The sequence below is a fragment of the Caloenas nicobarica genome, chromosome 21 (assembly GCF_036013445.1).
Source record: "Caloenas nicobarica isolate bCalNic1 chromosome 21, bCalNic1.hap1, whole genome shotgun sequence".
In the NCBI taxonomy this organism is placed as follows: domain Eukaryota; kingdom Metazoa; phylum Chordata; class Aves; order Columbiformes; family Columbidae; genus Caloenas; species Caloenas nicobarica.
This window is the reverse complement of record NC_088265.1, coordinates 4,278,235-4,296,611: the sequence shown is the minus strand read 5'-3', so window position 1 is coordinate 4,296,611 and position 18,377 is coordinate 4,278,235. Positions and strand designations below refer to the sequence as shown.

The following is an 18,377-nucleotide window of genomic DNA, read 5'->3' as shown; positions in this document are numbered from 1 at the left end:
CATCTGACCTGGGGCCCAGCTCTTTTCCTTGCCTTGCATCTTTGGGGGCCTGGTCTTTTATCTGTACAAGTGATTTCCTCCCTATAACATCAGGAGAGGCTGGGTACAACCCAGCTGCTCTGGCCAGGCACATAAATCTTCTCCCATCCCACCCTGACAGCATCCTTCAGGGCCTCTCTGACTGCAGCGGTCCAGCTGAAGATCAGCCACCTCAACCCCTCTCCACCTTACGTTGCACTAGGCAATGAGAGAGGACACAGAAAGTACCAGGCACACACCTGCAACACTGCTAAGGTGAGGCAAGAGAGAAAGCCCTGGGAATGGAGAAGACTAGGTGGGTAAGGGCCTAGACAAGCAGCATTCATCCCAGACATTGGTTTGTGATACAGGTCTCCAGGTCTTAAAACCGCTTGGTGAAGCATCAGACCCTGCTGAGCCCTCTCTGTGCTGAAGCCATTCGGGCAGAGTCAAAAATTTCCTTGGCTTCTGTAGCCACCTGCACCCTGGAGACTAAGGTCACCCTCAGTGGTGGGATGCTCGTGGCACTGGTTCACTTGGCGCCGCCTCACTTCCAGAGTCTGAGGCACAGAGGTCCCTGTGTGTCATGGCAGCTCTGTCTCTCTAAGTCATCCTTGACTTTCCTGAGCTGGGTGAAGCCTCTTCCCTTATCTGCAGGGCTCCCCAGCACACCCTGCTTGCCCCAGGGAGGGTCATCCCTCCAACACAACCCACGCGCTACCAACCTGGATCTCCACAGGGTTCTTCTTGTGCCGGTACCCGTAATACTCCTCCTGGCGCTTCATGAACTTCCTGAAATGCTCTTGGATGAGGAAAGTAGCATAGAATTTTCCCACTGTCACCTCATCATCTGGAGGGGAGGAAACCAACCTGATGATACTGCTTATCTCAAGGCCCCAAGTTGTCGGAGCAGCTGAGATCCCAAGCAGGTGTCACTGTGCCCCTCTGGGAAGCACCACCAGGTGACATACCTCCAATAGGTGGGATGACCTGGTCCAAAAGCTTCATACTCGTTCGCTTCCAGATTTTTTTGATAATGGCTCTGAGCTCCTCATTGGCCTGTTCAAAGTTACCTGTGAGAAAAGCAAGCAGGACAGAGCAGCTCATTCCCAGGGCAATGTGAACATGAGTGAAGACAAAGCACGTGAAAACCTGGCCAGACTCCTCCAGGGTGTGACAGCTCCTCTCCAGCCTTCCTACCCAGCAAAAATGAGGGTTGTAAGAATGGGGCTTTGATTTTAGCAAAAACAATTTAATTATAGAATAAGTCAGACCTAGAAAATGGGGGGGAGCGTTGCCATCACTCTCTGTTCTGGTGATCAGATACAGATTTTGGCTTCCCTTTTGGTGCTCTCACAGGCCGTATGGTTCAGTGCCACCACTGCCCAGCCTCACGCCCTCCCAGAGCCGACTGCCCCAGCCCAGCCACAGAGCTGTGACAGTGCCTGACCCACAGGCACAGAAACAAGCTGATGTGGCGTCTCCCCAAAGCAGGGCTTTGCAAACCATGCTGCTGGCAAAGAACGGGGAGAAAACAACTCCTCCCCAGCACGGCTAAATTAAAAGAGGCTCCATCTCCTTCCACTCCACTCTGAGATTATAAATGCATGGGGAAACGCAAAACTGGAGCAGCTGGTGCTATGCTGGGGCAGGGGGAGATCAGCCTACACTCAGCAGTGCAGGAAGGGAAGACGGTGGCTGTGCATTGTGACAAGGAAGGGAACTGGGCCAGAACTGCTCCTGAGCTGTTCAGGGTGAAGTTGCACAGCTGGGGTAGCATTGGTTCACTCTTGAGGGCTGCAACACATGTGCCTGCAACTAATAATGTCCTCCAGACTTGGCCTGAGCAGCCACATGCATGTGCCCATAGTCTCTGGTCCAATGACATAATTAATGGCATGAAGTCGAGGGCTGCAACAGAGGGTGGGCCGTGAGGTCCCCAGACAGAGTGGGGAATGGTGTGTAACCAGCACCAGGAGAGGTTCCCCTCGTCAGGCCGTAGAGGCAGACAGGAGCATCGCTTACCTTCTGTCTTGATCTTGAGGGCTGTCCTCACCAGCGCAAAGAGAGTTGCATTGAAGGTGACCGTGCCGTCACTGTTCAGGGGCATGTTCATGCACACCAGACGCTGCGCAGCAAACAACAACTGTGAGCCCAGACTGGCAGCTCCCTGCAAACACACAGCCTGTCCTGGCCAGAGGACGGTCACACTGGCCAGGGAGAGGCTCTGCTGGGGCACTGAGCTGCCGGCCAGGGAGCCCTCGCAACTCTGCCCGCTCCGCCCCAGCCCGCAGGACTCTGCACCACTGCTGGGCAGCACATGGGCCAGGGGCAGCGACATCCCTCATCCAACCAGGCAGCTAAACCAGAGCAAGCTGTGGGGAGAGCCAGGTCAGATCTGTGGGAATGACCCAGTGTATGAGGCACTGGTGCCATGGGAGAAAAACATGGAATCATAGAATCATTTTGGTCGGAAAAGAGCTTTAAGATCATCAAGTCCGACCCTTAACTCTACACTGCCAAGTTCACCTCTAACCCATGTCCCTGAGAACCTCATCTCTGCATCTGTTAAACCCTCCAGGGATGGCGACTCCAGCACTGCCCTGGGCAGCCTGTTCCAATGCCCCACAGCCCTTGGGGGAAGAAATTGTTCCCCAGATCCAACCTCAACCTCCCCTGGCGCAACTTGAGGCCGTTTCCTCTGGTCCTGGCGCTTGTTCCTGGGGAGCAGAGCCCGACCCCCCCTGGCTCCAAGCTCCTTTCAGGCAGGTCAGAGATCAGAAGGTCTCCCCTCAGCTCCTGTTCTCCAGGCTGAACAACCAGCCAGCAGAGACACAGCATTGCTCTCAGGGAGATGGGAGTCATCCTGTGTTGCGCTCCACCCTCCAAAAAGTGTCCCAATCTGCCATGAGGGATCTCGGGATCAAACCTCCTCATGAGTTTGCCCAAGACCCAGGTGGGTGGTTTACATGTGAGCCTCACACAGGCCCCGGATTTGGGCAGAATGAGCTAAGCCATGAAAAGTGTATGCATGCCTACAGAGCTGGTGTTTCCAACTCCCTCAGGGCTACTTGCCCTTGTAAACAAACCTCTACAGCCCAGTTGACATGGCTGGGTCCCCAGGCCCAGCATTGCCCTCCTGCACCAGATGCAGATGTGGGGCACATCTGTGTGGCTTGGGAGTCCCCCTGCCCAGGCTGGGCAGAGGCCAGCCCACCAGTGCCATCCCCCTCAGAGCAGAGCTGAGCACAGACAAGTCTTTAACTTCAGGACCCTGAAACGCATCAGCTCCATGCAGGTTAGCAGCACCTCTCCTTGCTCCCAGAACACCCCCCTCTATTAAACACCAGAGGTCAGAGCTTGCATGTAAACCACGACACTGGGAAGCTGGCTGGACTGTCACCCTCAGCCTCCCTGGGAAGGATGCAGAAACCGCTTGGGGAAGGTGCCCCTGTGCCCACACACCCTGCCGCCCCCTCGGCTTTTACCTTACAAGCTACACGGTGTGGGCAGAACTTCCCGAAGCCCAGGGGAGGCTGGATACGTCTCAGCAGAGTCACTACATCCAAGTGTTTGATCCTGCCTCTGTGGAGGCAACAAACTGCATCAGCAGTGTGGTGACAGATGTGGGGGACAGTGGTTCTCGCAGAGGCTCGGTGGGTTCATCCTTGTGGCCTGCCCTGTGCTCCAGGCAAATCCCTGCGCTTCCCTAAGCTCCTCCTGGGGAAAGCAGCTGTTCCCCACAGCACCGGGAAGCAGATAAAGGTGCGCAGTGGCAGGGCTGGATGAAGAGGCTACTGGAAGTCTTGTGTCCCCAGACATCCCCATAGCTTGTATCAGCCCTGGAACACACTGGCAAGTCCACATCCACCTCCAAGGCGCTGGGATCTAACTCTTGGACAGTGCCACAGCTCACACTGCCCTGCATGTCTCAGGGCAGCCCACCCAGCTCCCCATGGACCATTCCCCTCTGTGCCACTCACCCCCTGTCACTCACTTGGCCTCGGGGTCGTACTCAGCCCAGATCCGTTTAAACTCGTCCAGGTGATGGGGCCCAAGGATGGACCAGTCGCGTGTGAGGTAGTCAAAGTTGTCCATGATGACGGCCACGAAAAGGTTGATGATCTGAGGGCAGAGGAGCGGGTATGAATGATGCCGGCTAGGGCAGGGCCAAGCACCTGGCAGGTCCTCGGGCAGAGGGACAGTGGCAGCTCTCACAGCTGGCAGCACAGAGCAGGGCAGTGCTGCCATGTGAAAACACAGGCAGACATTCAGGAGGAGAAGGAGCTTGGGTTCTCCTGAGCCAGGGGATGCTGTGGGTCACCCCCTGCAGGGATGGGCCTCCTGAGCACAAGGAGAGCACGTGAAAGGCTGCAGCAGGCACAGGGCAGCTCTTCCCTCTCCACCTTTGCAAGAGCCAGCACAGGCACATCTGGACAGCAGCACATGGGGCTGGGGAAAGAAACTTAATGGGGGATCCCGGGCCCTGTGGGGGTGCGGTGCCAGGTTTACAGCACAGCTGGGTGGATGGGCACGGGAAGCGGGCACTGTGGGCTCAGCCCCACAAGATGCAAAGCTAACGCAACACCAGGGGCTGCCCAGGGCCAGGACAGGGGTGCCAAAGGGAGCCCTGTGAGATTCGGCATACCAGGAAAGCACAGAGCATGTAGAAGCTGATGAAGTAGAAGTAGGCGAAGCCCGTGCCGCAGGTGTACTCCTCCCCCTCGGCAAAGTCTGACTCGGGGTCGCACAGTTTGCCATAGCTGCAGCCCAGCAGGATCTCCTGCCAGGCCTCTCCCGTCGCACACCTGCGGAGAGGGGACGGCTGCTGGTCCCTGCCTGTCCTGCGGCCGGCCCGGCGCACAGGGCAGCGGGAGCCACTGCGAGAGGAGCGGCAGAACACCGGGCTTGCTGTGCTGCTGTGGAGAGTCTGCTACTGAAAGCTCCTCCGTGAAGTGTCTGGAACCAAGGAAAGCCTTGGGCTCGGCTCTTGCTTCCCCTTGAGTTTCCTTACAATTCACAAACTAAAATCCAGTTTGGAAAGGAAACATGCAGAATAGAAACCCCAAAGTGCTCTCCGCTCCTGTAGCTCAGCCATACCAGGCAAACCGACAGCCACCCCTGAAATGGTTCCATTGCTGCAAGACATTTTTCTTCAGGGCAAAAAACAATCAGCTACAGAAATGCTGGTCTCCCTCACTCCCAGCTGCTGGGCTCACATGCTGACTTGGAGCCCAGTCCCCTTCTGGAGCTGCTCACTCGCCAAGAGAAGACTGACCTGAAGAGCAGCAGCACAGCTTGTGGAAAGGTTTGGAAGTTGTTGTTTCGGTTGATCTGGGTCCCGTCCACCATGGCAATCTTCCCAAACATCTGTAAAACACATTGTCAGATCCCCAGCACCCTTTTTCTCAGGTGCTGACCGTCTTCCCCCTGAGATTCTCTTCCTTCTTCTTTACTTGGCCTTCAGTGTCCCCAAAAGTGGCTGAGACGGGGCTGTGCATGCTCTGGGGTTCATGAGCTCCTTGGACATTCCTGTCCATGCTGAAAATGCCACTTGTCTATGCTGCATTTCACCTGGGTCAAGGAGACAACGGTCTTATGAACCGGGCACAAGCACTGGTAACTGTGTGTCTAGGTTGTGCTGCTGACTCTGGAAGTGCTATTTACTGCGTGCCTCAGTTGCCCTAGCTGCAGCCTGGGGACAGGATGAGGCTGCTGGGGCTGTAAGCATCTTGGGGACCAGGGTAAAACGGTCCCATCACGTGCAAAGTCCCAGGGAGTGCCTGGCAGAGGATCTAGTCCCTCTCTGTCCCATCTCCCCAGATGCTGTCAGGCTCAAGGCATCTGTTCAAGGCCAAATCCCACCCCTGTGTTTCTCACCTGCATCCCGATCACAGCATAGATGAAAAAAAGCATCACAATCAGCAGGGCAACGTAGGGCAGAGCCTGCGACAAAAGGAACATGGCTTGCGTGAGACACCAGACCAGCATCAAGGCAATCCAGGGACAGAAGACAGGGTCTGGAGCTACCACGTGAGGCCAGCAACCAGGGGAAACAGCTCGATCCCTGCCTGTTCCTCTAACCACCCTCCCACCAGCCCCGCTCTCCAGTTCTCACGCATGGGAGGCTTACGCCAACCCCCAGGGGAGCAGTGTGTCTCTGCAGCTGGGACAAAGGCTGAGCACAGCCCAGCGATGTCCAGGGCTCAGGCGCTGTGTCCTGAGGTGCTGCAGCATGCCCTTGAGCTGCCCAGCCGGTGCAGAGCCCGGCCTTGCTGGGACAGCGTGGTGTGCATGGGCAGGCCCTGCCCGCTTGCTCAGCCCAGTGGTGTCTCAGGCTCTGACACATGGTGGTGTCAACCAGGGAGAATGCCCCCATCTTCTCACCCATCCAGGCAATGTTCTCCTGCACAGCACAAGCCTCTGGTCAAATCTGAGGCCAGCAGCCTGCCAGCGCTGGAGCCTTCCTCCTCTGCCCAGTGAGGACAAGCTGCTCACCCAGCTAGCCTGAGGATCAGTGCATGCTGCCAGCCCAGGGCACGTGCTTGCTGGGGAGGGGGACGCTGTTCCTCACCTGGAAGGACTTGATGAAGGTCCACAGGAGGGTCCTGACACCTTCCCCCCGGCTCAGCAGCTTCACCAGCCGCATCACCCGGAACAGTCGGAAGAAAGTGATGGAGACGCGGGAGTTGTCATCGGAGTCCTATGGGCAGAGCACAACACTTGGAGGGCAGCAGGTGCTGACGCGCCCAGGCAGACAAAGGGGGATCTAGGTTCTGGGGGAAAAAAGGTAACGAGATTCCGACCCCCCCAGGTACCAGTCATGGTCCCCACAGCCCTTGCCTGCATAGAGGACCAGACTGCAAAGGGGATGTGCTGGCACTTTTCCTCCAGCCTTCCCAATGAGTTCATCTCCCCAGCCCCATTGTCTCACGTCTGCCACTCCGGGCTGCTGGGGAATGCCTGGTTATGGGTATGAGAGCAATCGCGTTAGACAGGGGACGGGACATTGCAGGGAGAAAGGCATGCTGTAACGCAGGCTGGGAGAGCTGTGCTGTTCACCGCACACCAGACAGGTCCACCCAAGGACATGCTGAGGTCCCTCCGGGCTCTTGCCTGGCACGTACCATGTGGGTTGCTCCCACCTCAGGGCCCACTTGTAAGGTGAGCTTTAGGTCAGGCACCAGGCACGCAAAGGGTTAACGATGATTGTTTAGGCACAGAAAGGTTGGTTTGAGAATGGCCCAGCAGGGCTTTCATGGACCAAAGGAGGGACCAAAAGCAGGGTGGCTCCAGCAGGGTGCTGCCCAGTGTCAGCTCTACCTGCAGTGACGCCCCTTCCCTTGGGGTGGCTGCAGGACCCTCTTGGAGGGGTGAAGAGCCATGTCCCAGGGCTGGGGCCTCCTGGATTCAGGGCAGAATGGGCAGTCAGGAAGGGAATGAGCAGCCACAGCTCCTGGGCTCCAAGGGCCAGGATTTGTCTGGGACCACCTGGGGCATTGGCAGTTGGAGACGTCAGGAGCTCGGTCACCTGCTCCCTTGGTTGCTCCATCTCAGCACAGCCTCAGCCCAGCCTCTGCCACCAGGAACCATGAGCAGACCCTCCTGGTCTCTGCCAGGAACTGTCCATCCCAACTCCATCACCACTTGGGATACCTTTCCCACTGCCTCCTTGGCCACCCAGAGCTTTGCTGCTGCCACTGGATCCCCCTCACTCCCATCATCCAGCCCACCCATCCCCAGCTATTTCAGGGCAACAAAACTCAACTGTAAACAGCCCTCCCAGCAGCTCCATCTTCCCTGGTTTTGCATGTCTGAGTTCCCAGCGCTGCACTGGAAAACACCATCTCCCCTCCTCACCTCTCTTTTTATTGCCTTTCACTCTCCTAGTGCCTAGTGCCTGCCCAGCGAGCGCAGTGGTCAGGCACATTTCATCAGCTCCAGTGAACCATGTCCCCACCGCTGGGACCCGGACAGTGCCTACTGAAGGCCAGCTTGCCCTCCGCAGTTGCCAGCGCCAGGACCCTGGGACCCTTGGAAAGAGGCTCCAGCACGTGGAACCCCACAGCCAGTCTCTCCCCATCTTCAGAGCTCTGACGGGAGCTCCTATGGGCCAACCCAGGGCACCTCCTGCACCCCTGTGATGGGCTCAGCCACCAGCACAAGGCTTGGCCCACTCAGCACCTCAGTGCATCAGGGCAGCAGCCACGGGACACATCCAGCTCCCTGGGGGAAGGCACAGTGTAAAAGTTGCCCCTCTATGCGTTTTTCCAGCTAACCGTGTCAGAGGCTGCATTCGTGCAGGCGAATCTCTTCAGACCTTACAGAGACAGAGAGATGGTCAGAGGAACAAGGGCCAACTGTCCTGCCCTCAACAGCCAGGGACACCTTTGTTAGATGTCCCGTTCAGGTCAGATATCGCTGTGCCGGGGGGTGTGATGGTGGAGAGCAGCGCTGGGCCAGCAGAAGCACCCAGGAGTGCTGAGGAACAACCTGGCACATCTCAGGGTGGGAAAGCATGTCTGTGTGTGGGGTGTCTCACCCCAAGCTCCTCTCAGCTATGCCATGGAGAGAGCAGCTGGGTCTGGTGTGTCTTCATGACATGCAGGACACATGCAAACGCCGGCCACGGGCACGCTGGCATGGCCATGGGCAGCAAAAGGAGAAGGGCACACTGCAAGCACATGCAGCTGATATTTACAATGCTATCACAGCCTCCGCCAAGGCAGTATAATCCGCCACTGGGTGCAAGAACAGTCTGTCAAGAGAACAAGAGAGTCAGCAGAAGTGAGGCAGGAATGAGAGGGAGCGAGGGATGGCTGCAAAAGACACAGACACAGAAGAAAGAGTAAGATGGAAACTGAGGACAAGAGGAGGAGCACAGGGGAAGGACAGGACTCACCATCACTCAGGCTCACAGACAAGGCAACATGATTTTTGAGGGGCAGAGGCAGCAGATGGATAGTCAGGGAAGCACACTGATCATGAGGGACTTACCCACTTCTATGCCTCACTGCATCCCACCTGCTGTGACATATATATCTGGGGCACGGGCGTGCGGGCCAAAGCTCAGGACTGTGTAATTTTGCTGCCTCCCATGGACAGCGCCAGGGGAAGCCCAGGGCTGTGGCAGGTGGCTCATTCACCCAGGATTTGCTGATCATCAGCACACGGCAGGCACACACCTTCACGCACAGAGGAGTGCACACACGCTCTGGGGCAGGGGGGCTCCTCAATGCAGACACCAACACCTGCCCCTTGGCTCAGTCTGCATGTCCCCTGTGTCCCTGTGGGGACGCAGCCAGTGGCTGCAGGAGGCTTTGGGGAGGCTGGGAGGGTCGTCCCGTGCCAAGGGGCTGAGTTCCAGGGCAGAAGTGGCAGGGCTGACACAGCAGCATGGACACTGCCCACCCCTGCACTTCAGAGCCTGGGGTGGCAGTGCCAGAGGGGCCCCCACTCCTACTTCCCTCTTGCCCCAGGCCCCTTCATACTCCCTGGGATCTGGGCGAACTCAGTGACTGAGCAGCCGTGAGGGTCTGGCTGCGGTGCCTGGCTCCTGATGGCACAGCCCTCCTCACTGCCTCACCCTGACAGCCACACACAGACACAAGAGGGAGGAGAAAAGAGCCAGAATGCAAAGACAGAGGAGGAGAGGACAGACTTTGCAAACCAGAGTCATATGCCTGGGTGCCACCAGGAATGGCTTGGCCGCTGTGAGGTGTCACCTGCCAGCCCTGCACTGTGGTGCAGACTGGTTTCATGAAGGCCACCCTCCTGAAACACGTCAGCCCCTCAGGTCTGCCTGCACCGGCAAGGTGAGCTGTGGTGGTTGCAGTGGTTGCAAACAGCTCCTGGGCACCAGAGCTAACAGACCCGCCTTGCACTGACCTCTCAGCAGGGAGGACACTTACTGGAAGGGGAGCTGAGGTTGGCCATCCACCTCCTAATCTTAATCCCCCTGCACATCACCAGATGGCTGGGAGATGCTTGGTGATGCTTGGAGAGGTGTGGGCTGGATGGAGAGGAAAGCACATGGAGGAAGGGTGGGGAAGCCATGAGGGGCTCTGCTCTCAAGAGGGGACAGGTGGTCACAGGAGCATGAGACCTGCCAGAGCAGGACCACCTGTGACAGAGGTCCCTGAAAAGCTTGGAGGACTGTGAGGGGAGACCAGCTCTCTCAGCACTCCTGGGGGAGAAGACCAGGGAAGCTCAGGCCATATAGGACCATTCTTAAAATCCTGCCTGGTGCTATGCACAGCCCTGTGGTGTTGTGGCACACACAGCACAGCACCTGGGTCAGTCCCTGCCAGCCCAGCAGGGCACCAGACTCCTCTGAGGGCCTGTGACCTGTGTTCCTGAGCATCCCCACCAACCCATGGCTGGGTACAGCAGCACCTTGGCATCTGGTCTACAGGGACTGGAAATCTCTGCCCAGGGCAGGGCCCTGAGTATCCTTTGAACTCCATTTCTGAGTAACAACAGGATGGGGAAGGAGGTAGTGCACTAGGAAATGACACTGTACAGGCAATGTGAGACCAAGTCACTGGTGCAGAGAGCTGGGGGGCCAAGGATGGGGTCCTGGAGGATGTGGTGACATACGAAAGCTGCTGACACTGGTATGAAATCTTGGAGCTCGTCAAGGCTGAGGAGCCCAGAGGATGGCAGTATTGATGTGCAGGGAGGAGCATGTTGCTGCCACAGTGGAGGAGGGTGGCTGGTTTTGCTCATCCCAGCTCTGTGAGGTCCAGACCACTCCAGAGAGGAAAGTGAGTGTCACCAAGGGCCCCTGAAGACCCTCTCCTCCCCATCACAGAGAACAGCTAAAGGTTACCCTGCACGGGGTAGCAGTGGCAGCAGCCCTGTGGTGCACCAGAGCTAGCAAACCCTACTCCCAAGAGGAGGTGGCATGCAAAGTCACTAGGGGGGGTTAATCTACAATCTACCCAATCCTGCAGCTGCTTCTAAAGTTACCATCAGATCTGCTAAATGCAGCACACAACCACCTGGTACAAAGGGGCATTTTCATTGCTAGACACTGGATGTGGATGTTCCAGTGCTATGAAATGCAGTGGCAGGCTGGCTTCCTAGCACTGCTCTGAAAATGCTCTCAGCAGAGCGCTTACCATACAGCTATTGCCTGTGGGCACCCAGCCATGCAGTTTATATGGTGTACAGCTTCTGAAATAGCATATAGAGTATACACATGCACACATATACAGTCAGTATGTGTATATGTATGGATCGCTGTATAAAGGGACACACACTAAGCAAATGCCTTGAAATTTGACATGTCTGGCCCTCCCCTGGCATGGGAGAGCTGTGTCCTGTGGGTACAGGGAGCTGTGGGAACCCTTTTTCTTCCCACCTGCACTGATCTGAGGCTGGACACACAGGTTACTGCCTGTCTGGGGTGAGTGGTGCAGGGGCTGGCACACGTCCAGCCCTGTAGACAGTTTTCCATAGGATGCCAGTGCCTACAGATTCAGGGGGAGGGAGGGGAGAGGGCAGCGTGACATGCCAGCCAGCTGAGGATGGCCTCTACGTTTAAACAGTGCTTTCACATCCACAGGGCCACAGCTGTGGTCTCCACACAGTCATGGCACAGGCCGATCCTGGCTTATCCCTCCTCAGCACCAAGCAGAGCAGGGAGAGAGGAGGACACGAACGCTCTGCAGAGCTGGACACCACATCCCTGTCTCGCCCCGGGGCAGGTGCCGTGGCGCAGGCTCGGTGGCTGCTCTGCAGGGACACCCTCACGCCTGAGCAGCCTGACACTTACGTCAATCTCGCTGAGGATGACGTCAATGATGCTGCCAATCACTATGAGGAAGTCGAAGACGTTCCAGGGGTCCCCAAAGTAGCCCTGTCAGGGAAGAGCCAGAGAAGAGTGAACAACCAAGGGTCAAGCCAAGGATGAGACAGATGCTGGACCCCAGAGGTAGGAGTGCTGGAAGGATCACCGGTGACCTCTGGCACCTCAGGGAGAGCCAAAAAACAGGGATGTTGGTCAGACCTGGTACCGCCTGGTCAGTTGTTTGGTCCTGACTTGCAAGGGTGTGAAATGAGGAGGGTGGATCAAGATGGCTAGCTATGACACCACCAGTGACAGATAACCCCAAAGACGGCTGGATTGGGTTGGATTTGGCTAATAAGGGTAGCCCTGACAAACAGTAGTCCTTCCAGAAACACACAGGTCCTGAGCACGGGGGTCCCCAAGGGTCTCACAAGAAGTTCTCTGGAGTTGCAAGCCTGAGGGTGCTTTTACTGGAGAGATGTCCAGTGCAGGGGAAATGGAACCCCCTGGCCTGGCCTGAAGCCCTCTCCTGCTCTCCGGACCGTGCTCTTCTCTCACCTTGGCTTTAAAGGCCATGAGCTTGAGGATCATCTCCAGGGTGAAGAGGACGGTGAAGGCCACATTGAGGATGTCTGAGATGTGGTTCATTTCTGCAGACTGGTTGTAATGCTGAGGAGAAGGCAGGAGGAGCTGTGTTAGCCCACGGCAGGTCCAGCCTCCGTTTGTGAGCCAATTGGTGTGTACTGGATGCAGACTCCCCTTCCACAGACCTGTGGCTAAGCAATGGTCAGCAAAAAGGAAATTTGCCCCCCACAGCCCCTTCTCTGGGCTCCCCACATCCAATCAGTCCCACTTTGTCCCTGTCTCCAGGGGTGCCGTGCGTACACCATGAGCTTTGCTGTGTAGGAAAGGTCTCCTCCCCAGGAGCTCTGTGGGAGGTGGCAGGGCTGAGCGAGCCTGTAGACACCCCTTCACCACCCATGGTGGGCACTGTGCCCCTTACCTGCATGCCCAGGCAGATGGTGTTCAGCAAGATCAGGAAGAACATGAGGTACTCAAAGTAGGAGGAGGTGACCACATACCAGATCTGGTACTGGTAGGGGTTCTTGGGGATGTAGCGCCGCAGCGGGCGAGCCTTCAGTGCGTACTGCACACACTGGCGCTGGGGAGAGGAGGGCACGTGTGACCGCACAGAAGGGCATGGGGCAGTGCCAGGGGGGCAAGCACAGAGTCAGCACCACCAGCAATGTTGCACATCCCCACTGACAGAAGCTGGATCCCCCCCCACCTCTCTCAACCCAGTGACACGAGCCAGGGACAGTGATGGTTGTAGTATCTGCTGTGCTTTCTGCAAACACACCCCCAGAGCACCCACATGGGACCAAGTTTCCAAAACCATCACTTGCCTCCAAAGATTGCCATGCTGCCCTTCTACTGACCCCTCCAGTCCTCAGCCTGCTTGGTTTTCACGGCATTTTCCCAGCGTCTCTCAGAGCTGGCCAAGAATCGCAGCATGATAGCGTCACAGAAGGGTTGACAGTGGAAGGTGTCTCTGGAGATGGTCTAGTCAAAGTTCCCTGCTCAAACCGGGGCTACCGCATGTTGCCCAGGACCCTGTCCAGTTGGTTTTGAACACCTCCAGAGATGGAGACTTCACAACCTCTCTGGGCAATCTGTACCAGTGCTTGATCACCCTCACCATAAAAAAGGGGGTTTTATGTTTAAATGGAATTTATTGTTTTCTTCGGTTTGTGCCCATTGCCTTTTGTCCTGTCACTGAGCACAACTGAAAAGAGCCTGACTCCACCTTCCTTACACCCTCTCATTAGGTATTTATACACATAGGTAAGATCCCTATGAGACTTCTCAACACCAAACAGATCCAGCTCTCAGCCTCTACTTGTACGACAGATACTCCAGACCCTCAGTCACCTCACTGGCCCTTTGCTGGACTCATTCCAGTACGTCCGTGTTGCTTTTGTACCGGGGAGACCAGATCTGGGCACAACCCTCTGCTCCAGCTCAGTCTGGACACCCCACCTGCACCAGAAGGCCAACTCCTTGGTTCTGGTCCACTCTGCCCTTCCCTTGGAAGGCTTGTGTTGTGCCAGGTTAAACTCATCTGCGCCAGCAGTGCCACCAGCGAGGGCTCTCCAAACTGGCCAGCCCTAGCAGTGCCAGATTCGGGGCTCATCCACCTTACCCTGTCCCAGCAGTCCCATTACCTGGTTCTTGTCCAGCTCACAGTTCTTGTATTCACTCTCCCCCTGCTCCTGGAAGGTGACAATAACAAAGCCCACAAAGATATTCATCATGAAGAAGGCAATGAGGATGATGTAGATGATGAAGAACATTGCAATCTCCACCCGGTAGTTGTAGATAGGGCCTGTATCCTCAGCATTAGTGTCAATGGCCATGTATAGCAGCCTACAGGAGGGAAAGCAAGGCAACAGAGATCCTAATTAGGTGGGAAAGACCATCTCTCCTCTTGAAGGTCACAGACAGCTCTGGGGATACTCCAAATCAAGCAACAGTGAGACAGGGCTGCTGGGATGACCTTGTCAGCTCCACAGCCACTGCCAGGGTGGCTAGCCCTGCTCCCCAGCCTGGCCAGCTCTTTCTTTACCATGGGACAGGCCTGCGGCAGTGACCTGCTCCCAGCACAGCCCCATCCCTCAGTGGGTCCCACACAACCTGACTCACTCTGGCCAGCCCTCGAAGGTGGAAACAGTGAAAAGTGACATCATGGCTGAGAAGACGTTGTCGAAGTGGAAGTTGCTGTGCACCCAGACACGCTCCTGTAGCTCAATCTGTGTGGGGTCTCCGTCCACATAGTTGATGAAATAACCCCTGCAGCAGAAGGGATGCAGTGCTCACCGGGCAGGGTCCCCCTCAGCCTCCCTGCTGCAGCATGAGCCCAGCGCTCTTTGGTCCCGGGGAGGGGGGGATATGCCTGTGCTTGCTTCTGATTTACCCCAGCGTGAGGGAGAATATCACAAGACCCCAGCACCACTTTCTGGATGCAATATCCTCATGCAGGAACACAAGTGGCCCCGACACACACAGCCCTCCCCTCCCGAGCCACGGCCGTGTTGGGGCTGAGCTGCAGAGAGCTCTTACCTGCACTCCTTCTCCGTCATCTTGGATGGATCTGTGCATCTATAGAACTTGCCCTGCATTGAACAGAGATCATAGAATCATAGAATCATTTCAGTTAGAAGAGACCCTCAGGATAATCGAGTCCAACCATAACCTAACTCTGGCACTAAACCATGTCCCTAAGAACCTCATCTAAACACTTTTTAAACCCCTCCAGCGATGGTGACTCCACCACTGCCCTGGGCAGCCTTTTCCAATGCCTGACAACCCTTTCCAGGAAGAATTTTTTCCTAATATCCAATCTAAACCTCCCCTGGTGCAACTTGAGGCCATTTCCTCTTGTCCTATCACTTGCTACTTGGGAGAAGAGACCAATACTCTCCAAGCTCCAACCTCCTTTCAAGTAGTTGTAGATCAGGAGAGGCTGTGATTTTGCTGTGACTTCAGAAGTCCTGGGGATTTTGACATTTTCACAGCACACGGTCAGTGCCCACCCTGCCTTTCTGCTGACTCTGGTTCCTGCCTCTCACCTCAGCTGGCTTCCCCACTCTGCATGTCAATACAACCCAGTTCACAGGGTGTTTCACGGGCCATGGCAGACCCTGGGGTCAGCCCCAGGGTGAGACAAGCAAACCTTGTCTAGTAATCGGAATAAATCTTCCAGGGTCATGCACTGAGACTTACCGAGCTCATCCTCTCTGGGAGCCAACTATTTGGAAAATAGGGAAGAAAACAGTAACCACAGAATTAACTAAAAGTTAAGGTATGCTGACAGGTCTGCTCAGTCTGCAGGGTGTCCTGAAAGCTCTCCCCATGTCAGCTGGGAATTTAAGCTCAATTATTAGAAAAAAGCTGAGCTCAGCCATAGCTAGCTCCGTCTTGGAGCAGCCAAAGCCCAAAGAGCAAGAGTAGTGCCATGAGAAACACTTTTCATCCAAAGCACAGAGGAAGTCAGAAGCACTTGCTGCCTTAGAAAGGGGAAACTGAGGCACTAAGTGGGGCAGCTGGTCCCTTTACATGTGCTGTCTGGACCTGAGAGCATCCTTGGTGTTTCCTGCCCTCCTTGCACCATAGGCTCTTCTGCTGGGAGGTCTTGTGCATGCAGGTCTTCTTGCAGAGTACAGAGCATACAACCTGTGCTGCCCTCAACACTGGGAGACACCATCCCCAAGGGCTAGGGCTAGAAGAGCCTGTCCAGGATGTGCGTGAGCAGAATGTCTCTCCTGCCCATCTGAGACACCTCTCACCTTGAAGAGCTGGACCCCGATGCAGGCAAACATAAACTGCAGCAATGTTGTGACGACCACAATATTACCGATAGTCTTGATGGCCACGAACACGCACTGGACCACGTGCTGTAGAGGTTGAGGACAGTAAACACATGAGCATGCCACATAACCTCCCGGGAGGTCTCCCGTGGGCCAAGGACCCTCCGCCCCAGCCTCCCTCTTACCTTCAGCCCCTTTGCCCTGTTAATGGCTCGCAGAGGCCTCAGCACCCTCAGCACCCGGAGGATCTTCACCACTGAGATGGTACTGGACCTGAGGAGGAAGGCAGAGCTGAGATGGGGCAATTCCCCGCCCAGGCCAGCCTGGCATGGCCCTACCAGGCAGCCAGGGACCAGGCTGGGACCAGGAGCGAAGGGCAAGGGATGGCAGAGGCACGCGGATGTCACCAAGTCATTGCCCCACACAAGGCCAGGGGACACTGGCAGCTGGAGAAAGCAGCTCCAGATTGAATTCCTACCCAGATCTTCACCTTTGACCCTCAAGGAGTTTGCCTCCCTGCCTCCCCTTTGTCCATGCCCTGTCCCCTAAGCATGACTTTATGGACACCAACGCATGGGCTAATGCCCAGCCCTTGGGCTGGCCGCTCCTTCTCCACCCAGCACAGAGAGCTGCAGCACCCCAGCTGCCCTTCCAGGTTAAACAGACCAGTGCCCACCCCGCGAAGCGTGGAGGTGCTTACTCGATTCCCATGGAGATGAGGGAGACAGCGACCACCAGCAAGTCAAGGATATTGAAAGAGTTCCTGCAGAAGGAGCCTTTGTGCAGGAAAGCACCGTAGGCTGTCATCTGGGGAGCAGAAGGAGTTAGGAGAGAGGCCAGGTGGGGCTCAGGGGCATGGTTCCTCCACAGCCCTGGGATGATAAGGCACACAAGAGGTTCCTCACAGCGCCATGGCCTGCGGACCCTGTCCTGCTCAGACCTGTACCTCTGCAGCCAGGCAGGAAGCTGACTTGAGCTGTAAATCCTCCGTGCTGTACTGGCTGGAGACAAAACACTTGCCAGTCATTTAGCAAATTAAAGAGGAGAAGAGTAAAGGCACTTGGAGTAGGAGCAACAAGCAGCAGCTGCTTGAATTACTGTTTTACTCCACAAATTTCCATTGCTTTCTCAAAGCTTTTCTTAAGGTAATTTCAGAGCGGAAAAGCTGGTGCCATGGCTCATCTATCCCTGTGTCACAGCACAGCTGACTTGGCTGCCTGACCTCACCGGAGGGAACGCGTGGGCTCCAGGGCAGTTCATGCACCACCCAGACTGCATGGACTCCGGGGACAAGAGGATCAGCCAGCAGCTCCTCCTGGCTGGGACCTCGAGCTTATGCCCAAAAAGCATGAGTGCCCATGGCCAGAACAGTCTGGACCCATGCGCTGGGCCATGTGCACGGACAGGACCACAGGGTAGAGGGACTCACCTTCAAGACGATTTCGACTGTGAAGACAGAGGTGAAACCAATGTCAAAGTATCCGAGAATCTGGGGGCAGAAGCATCAGAACTGGATGAGATTTGGGTGACCTGGGCAGTGCTCCAGTGCGTTCAAACATCCTAGCATTGCTGTTTTGCCCTCCACCCTGTGGACTGGGGAGTCCCTCTAGCTCGTTAGAGCCTATAAACCTAATGCCAAGAAGACTCCTGAACTTCACTCAGCTTTGCTGATTTTCCCCAGTGCATGATCCAACCTGCAGCCTGGGGCCAAGCTCTCAGCTTCCAACTGAGTGAGGCCTGACCTGATTCACCTGAAAGCATCTGACCCCCAAAAGCGCCCTGGGTGCTATCCCATGTGAGATGTCCCCACCCGTGTCAGACCCCACATTGGCACAGATTCATTTGTGCCTCCTGTACTCAGACCTGCGGCTACCACTGCTCCATGCCGGCAGCATTTCAGGATGCTGCACACACCAGTGATCCAGTTTGCCCCTTCACGGGATGCCCCTGTCCCCACTATCCCGCTCTGCTCTGCGCTGGGGCGGCCTCACCTGCAGCATTCACTGTGTGCAGGGCTGGGGACACAGGATAAAAAGGAGATAAAGCTGCTGGAGAGTGTCCAGAGGAGGCTACGAGATGGGTGAAGGGTTTGGAGGGGAAGCGTATGAGGAGCAGCTGAAGTCCCTGGGTTTGTTCAGCCTGGAGGAGACTGAGGGCAGAGCTCATGGGGCTGCAGCTTCAGCCGGGGAGCAGGAGGG

General features: G+C 56.2%; 1 protein-coding gene across 1 annotated transcript in view; it reads right to left on the bottom strand.

Moving 5' to 3' along the window:
* CACNA1S (calcium voltage-gated channel subunit alpha1 S) overlaps positions 1–18,377 on the bottom strand; it is a 40,929-nt gene that overhangs the window by 3,978 nt on the left and 18,574 nt on the right. The window contains exons 19-38 of the mRNA XM_065649731.1: positions 17,609–17,668; positions 16,880–16,986; positions 16,365–16,452; positions 16,159–16,266; positions 14,933–14,985; positions 14,516–14,662; positions 14,038–14,239; positions 12,816–12,974; positions 12,371–12,481; positions 11,798–11,881; positions 8,720–8,776; positions 6,593–6,721; positions 5,899–5,964; positions 5,297–5,388; positions 4,667–4,826; positions 4,016–4,143; positions 3,507–3,603; positions 2,044–2,146; positions 990–1,091; positions 744–868 (exon numbers count right to left, since the gene is read on the bottom strand). Of these exons, the coding sequence (XP_065505803.1) occupies positions 744–868; positions 990–1,091; positions 2,044–2,146; positions 3,507–3,603; positions 4,016–4,143; positions 4,667–4,826; positions 5,297–5,388; positions 5,899–5,964; positions 6,593–6,721; positions 8,720–8,776; positions 11,798–11,881; positions 12,371–12,481; positions 12,816–12,974; positions 14,038–14,239; positions 14,516–14,662; positions 14,933–14,985; positions 16,159–16,266; positions 16,365–16,452; positions 16,880–16,986; positions 17,609–17,668 (2,178 nt within the window). The remainder of the gene's footprint in view (positions 1–743; positions 869–989; positions 1,092–2,043; positions 2,147–3,506; positions 3,604–4,015; positions 4,144–4,666; positions 4,827–5,296; positions 5,389–5,898; positions 5,965–6,592; positions 6,722–8,719; positions 8,777–11,797; positions 11,882–12,370; positions 12,482–12,815; positions 12,975–14,037; positions 14,240–14,515; positions 14,663–14,932; positions 14,986–16,158; positions 16,267–16,364; positions 16,453–16,879; positions 16,987–17,608; positions 17,669–18,377) is intronic.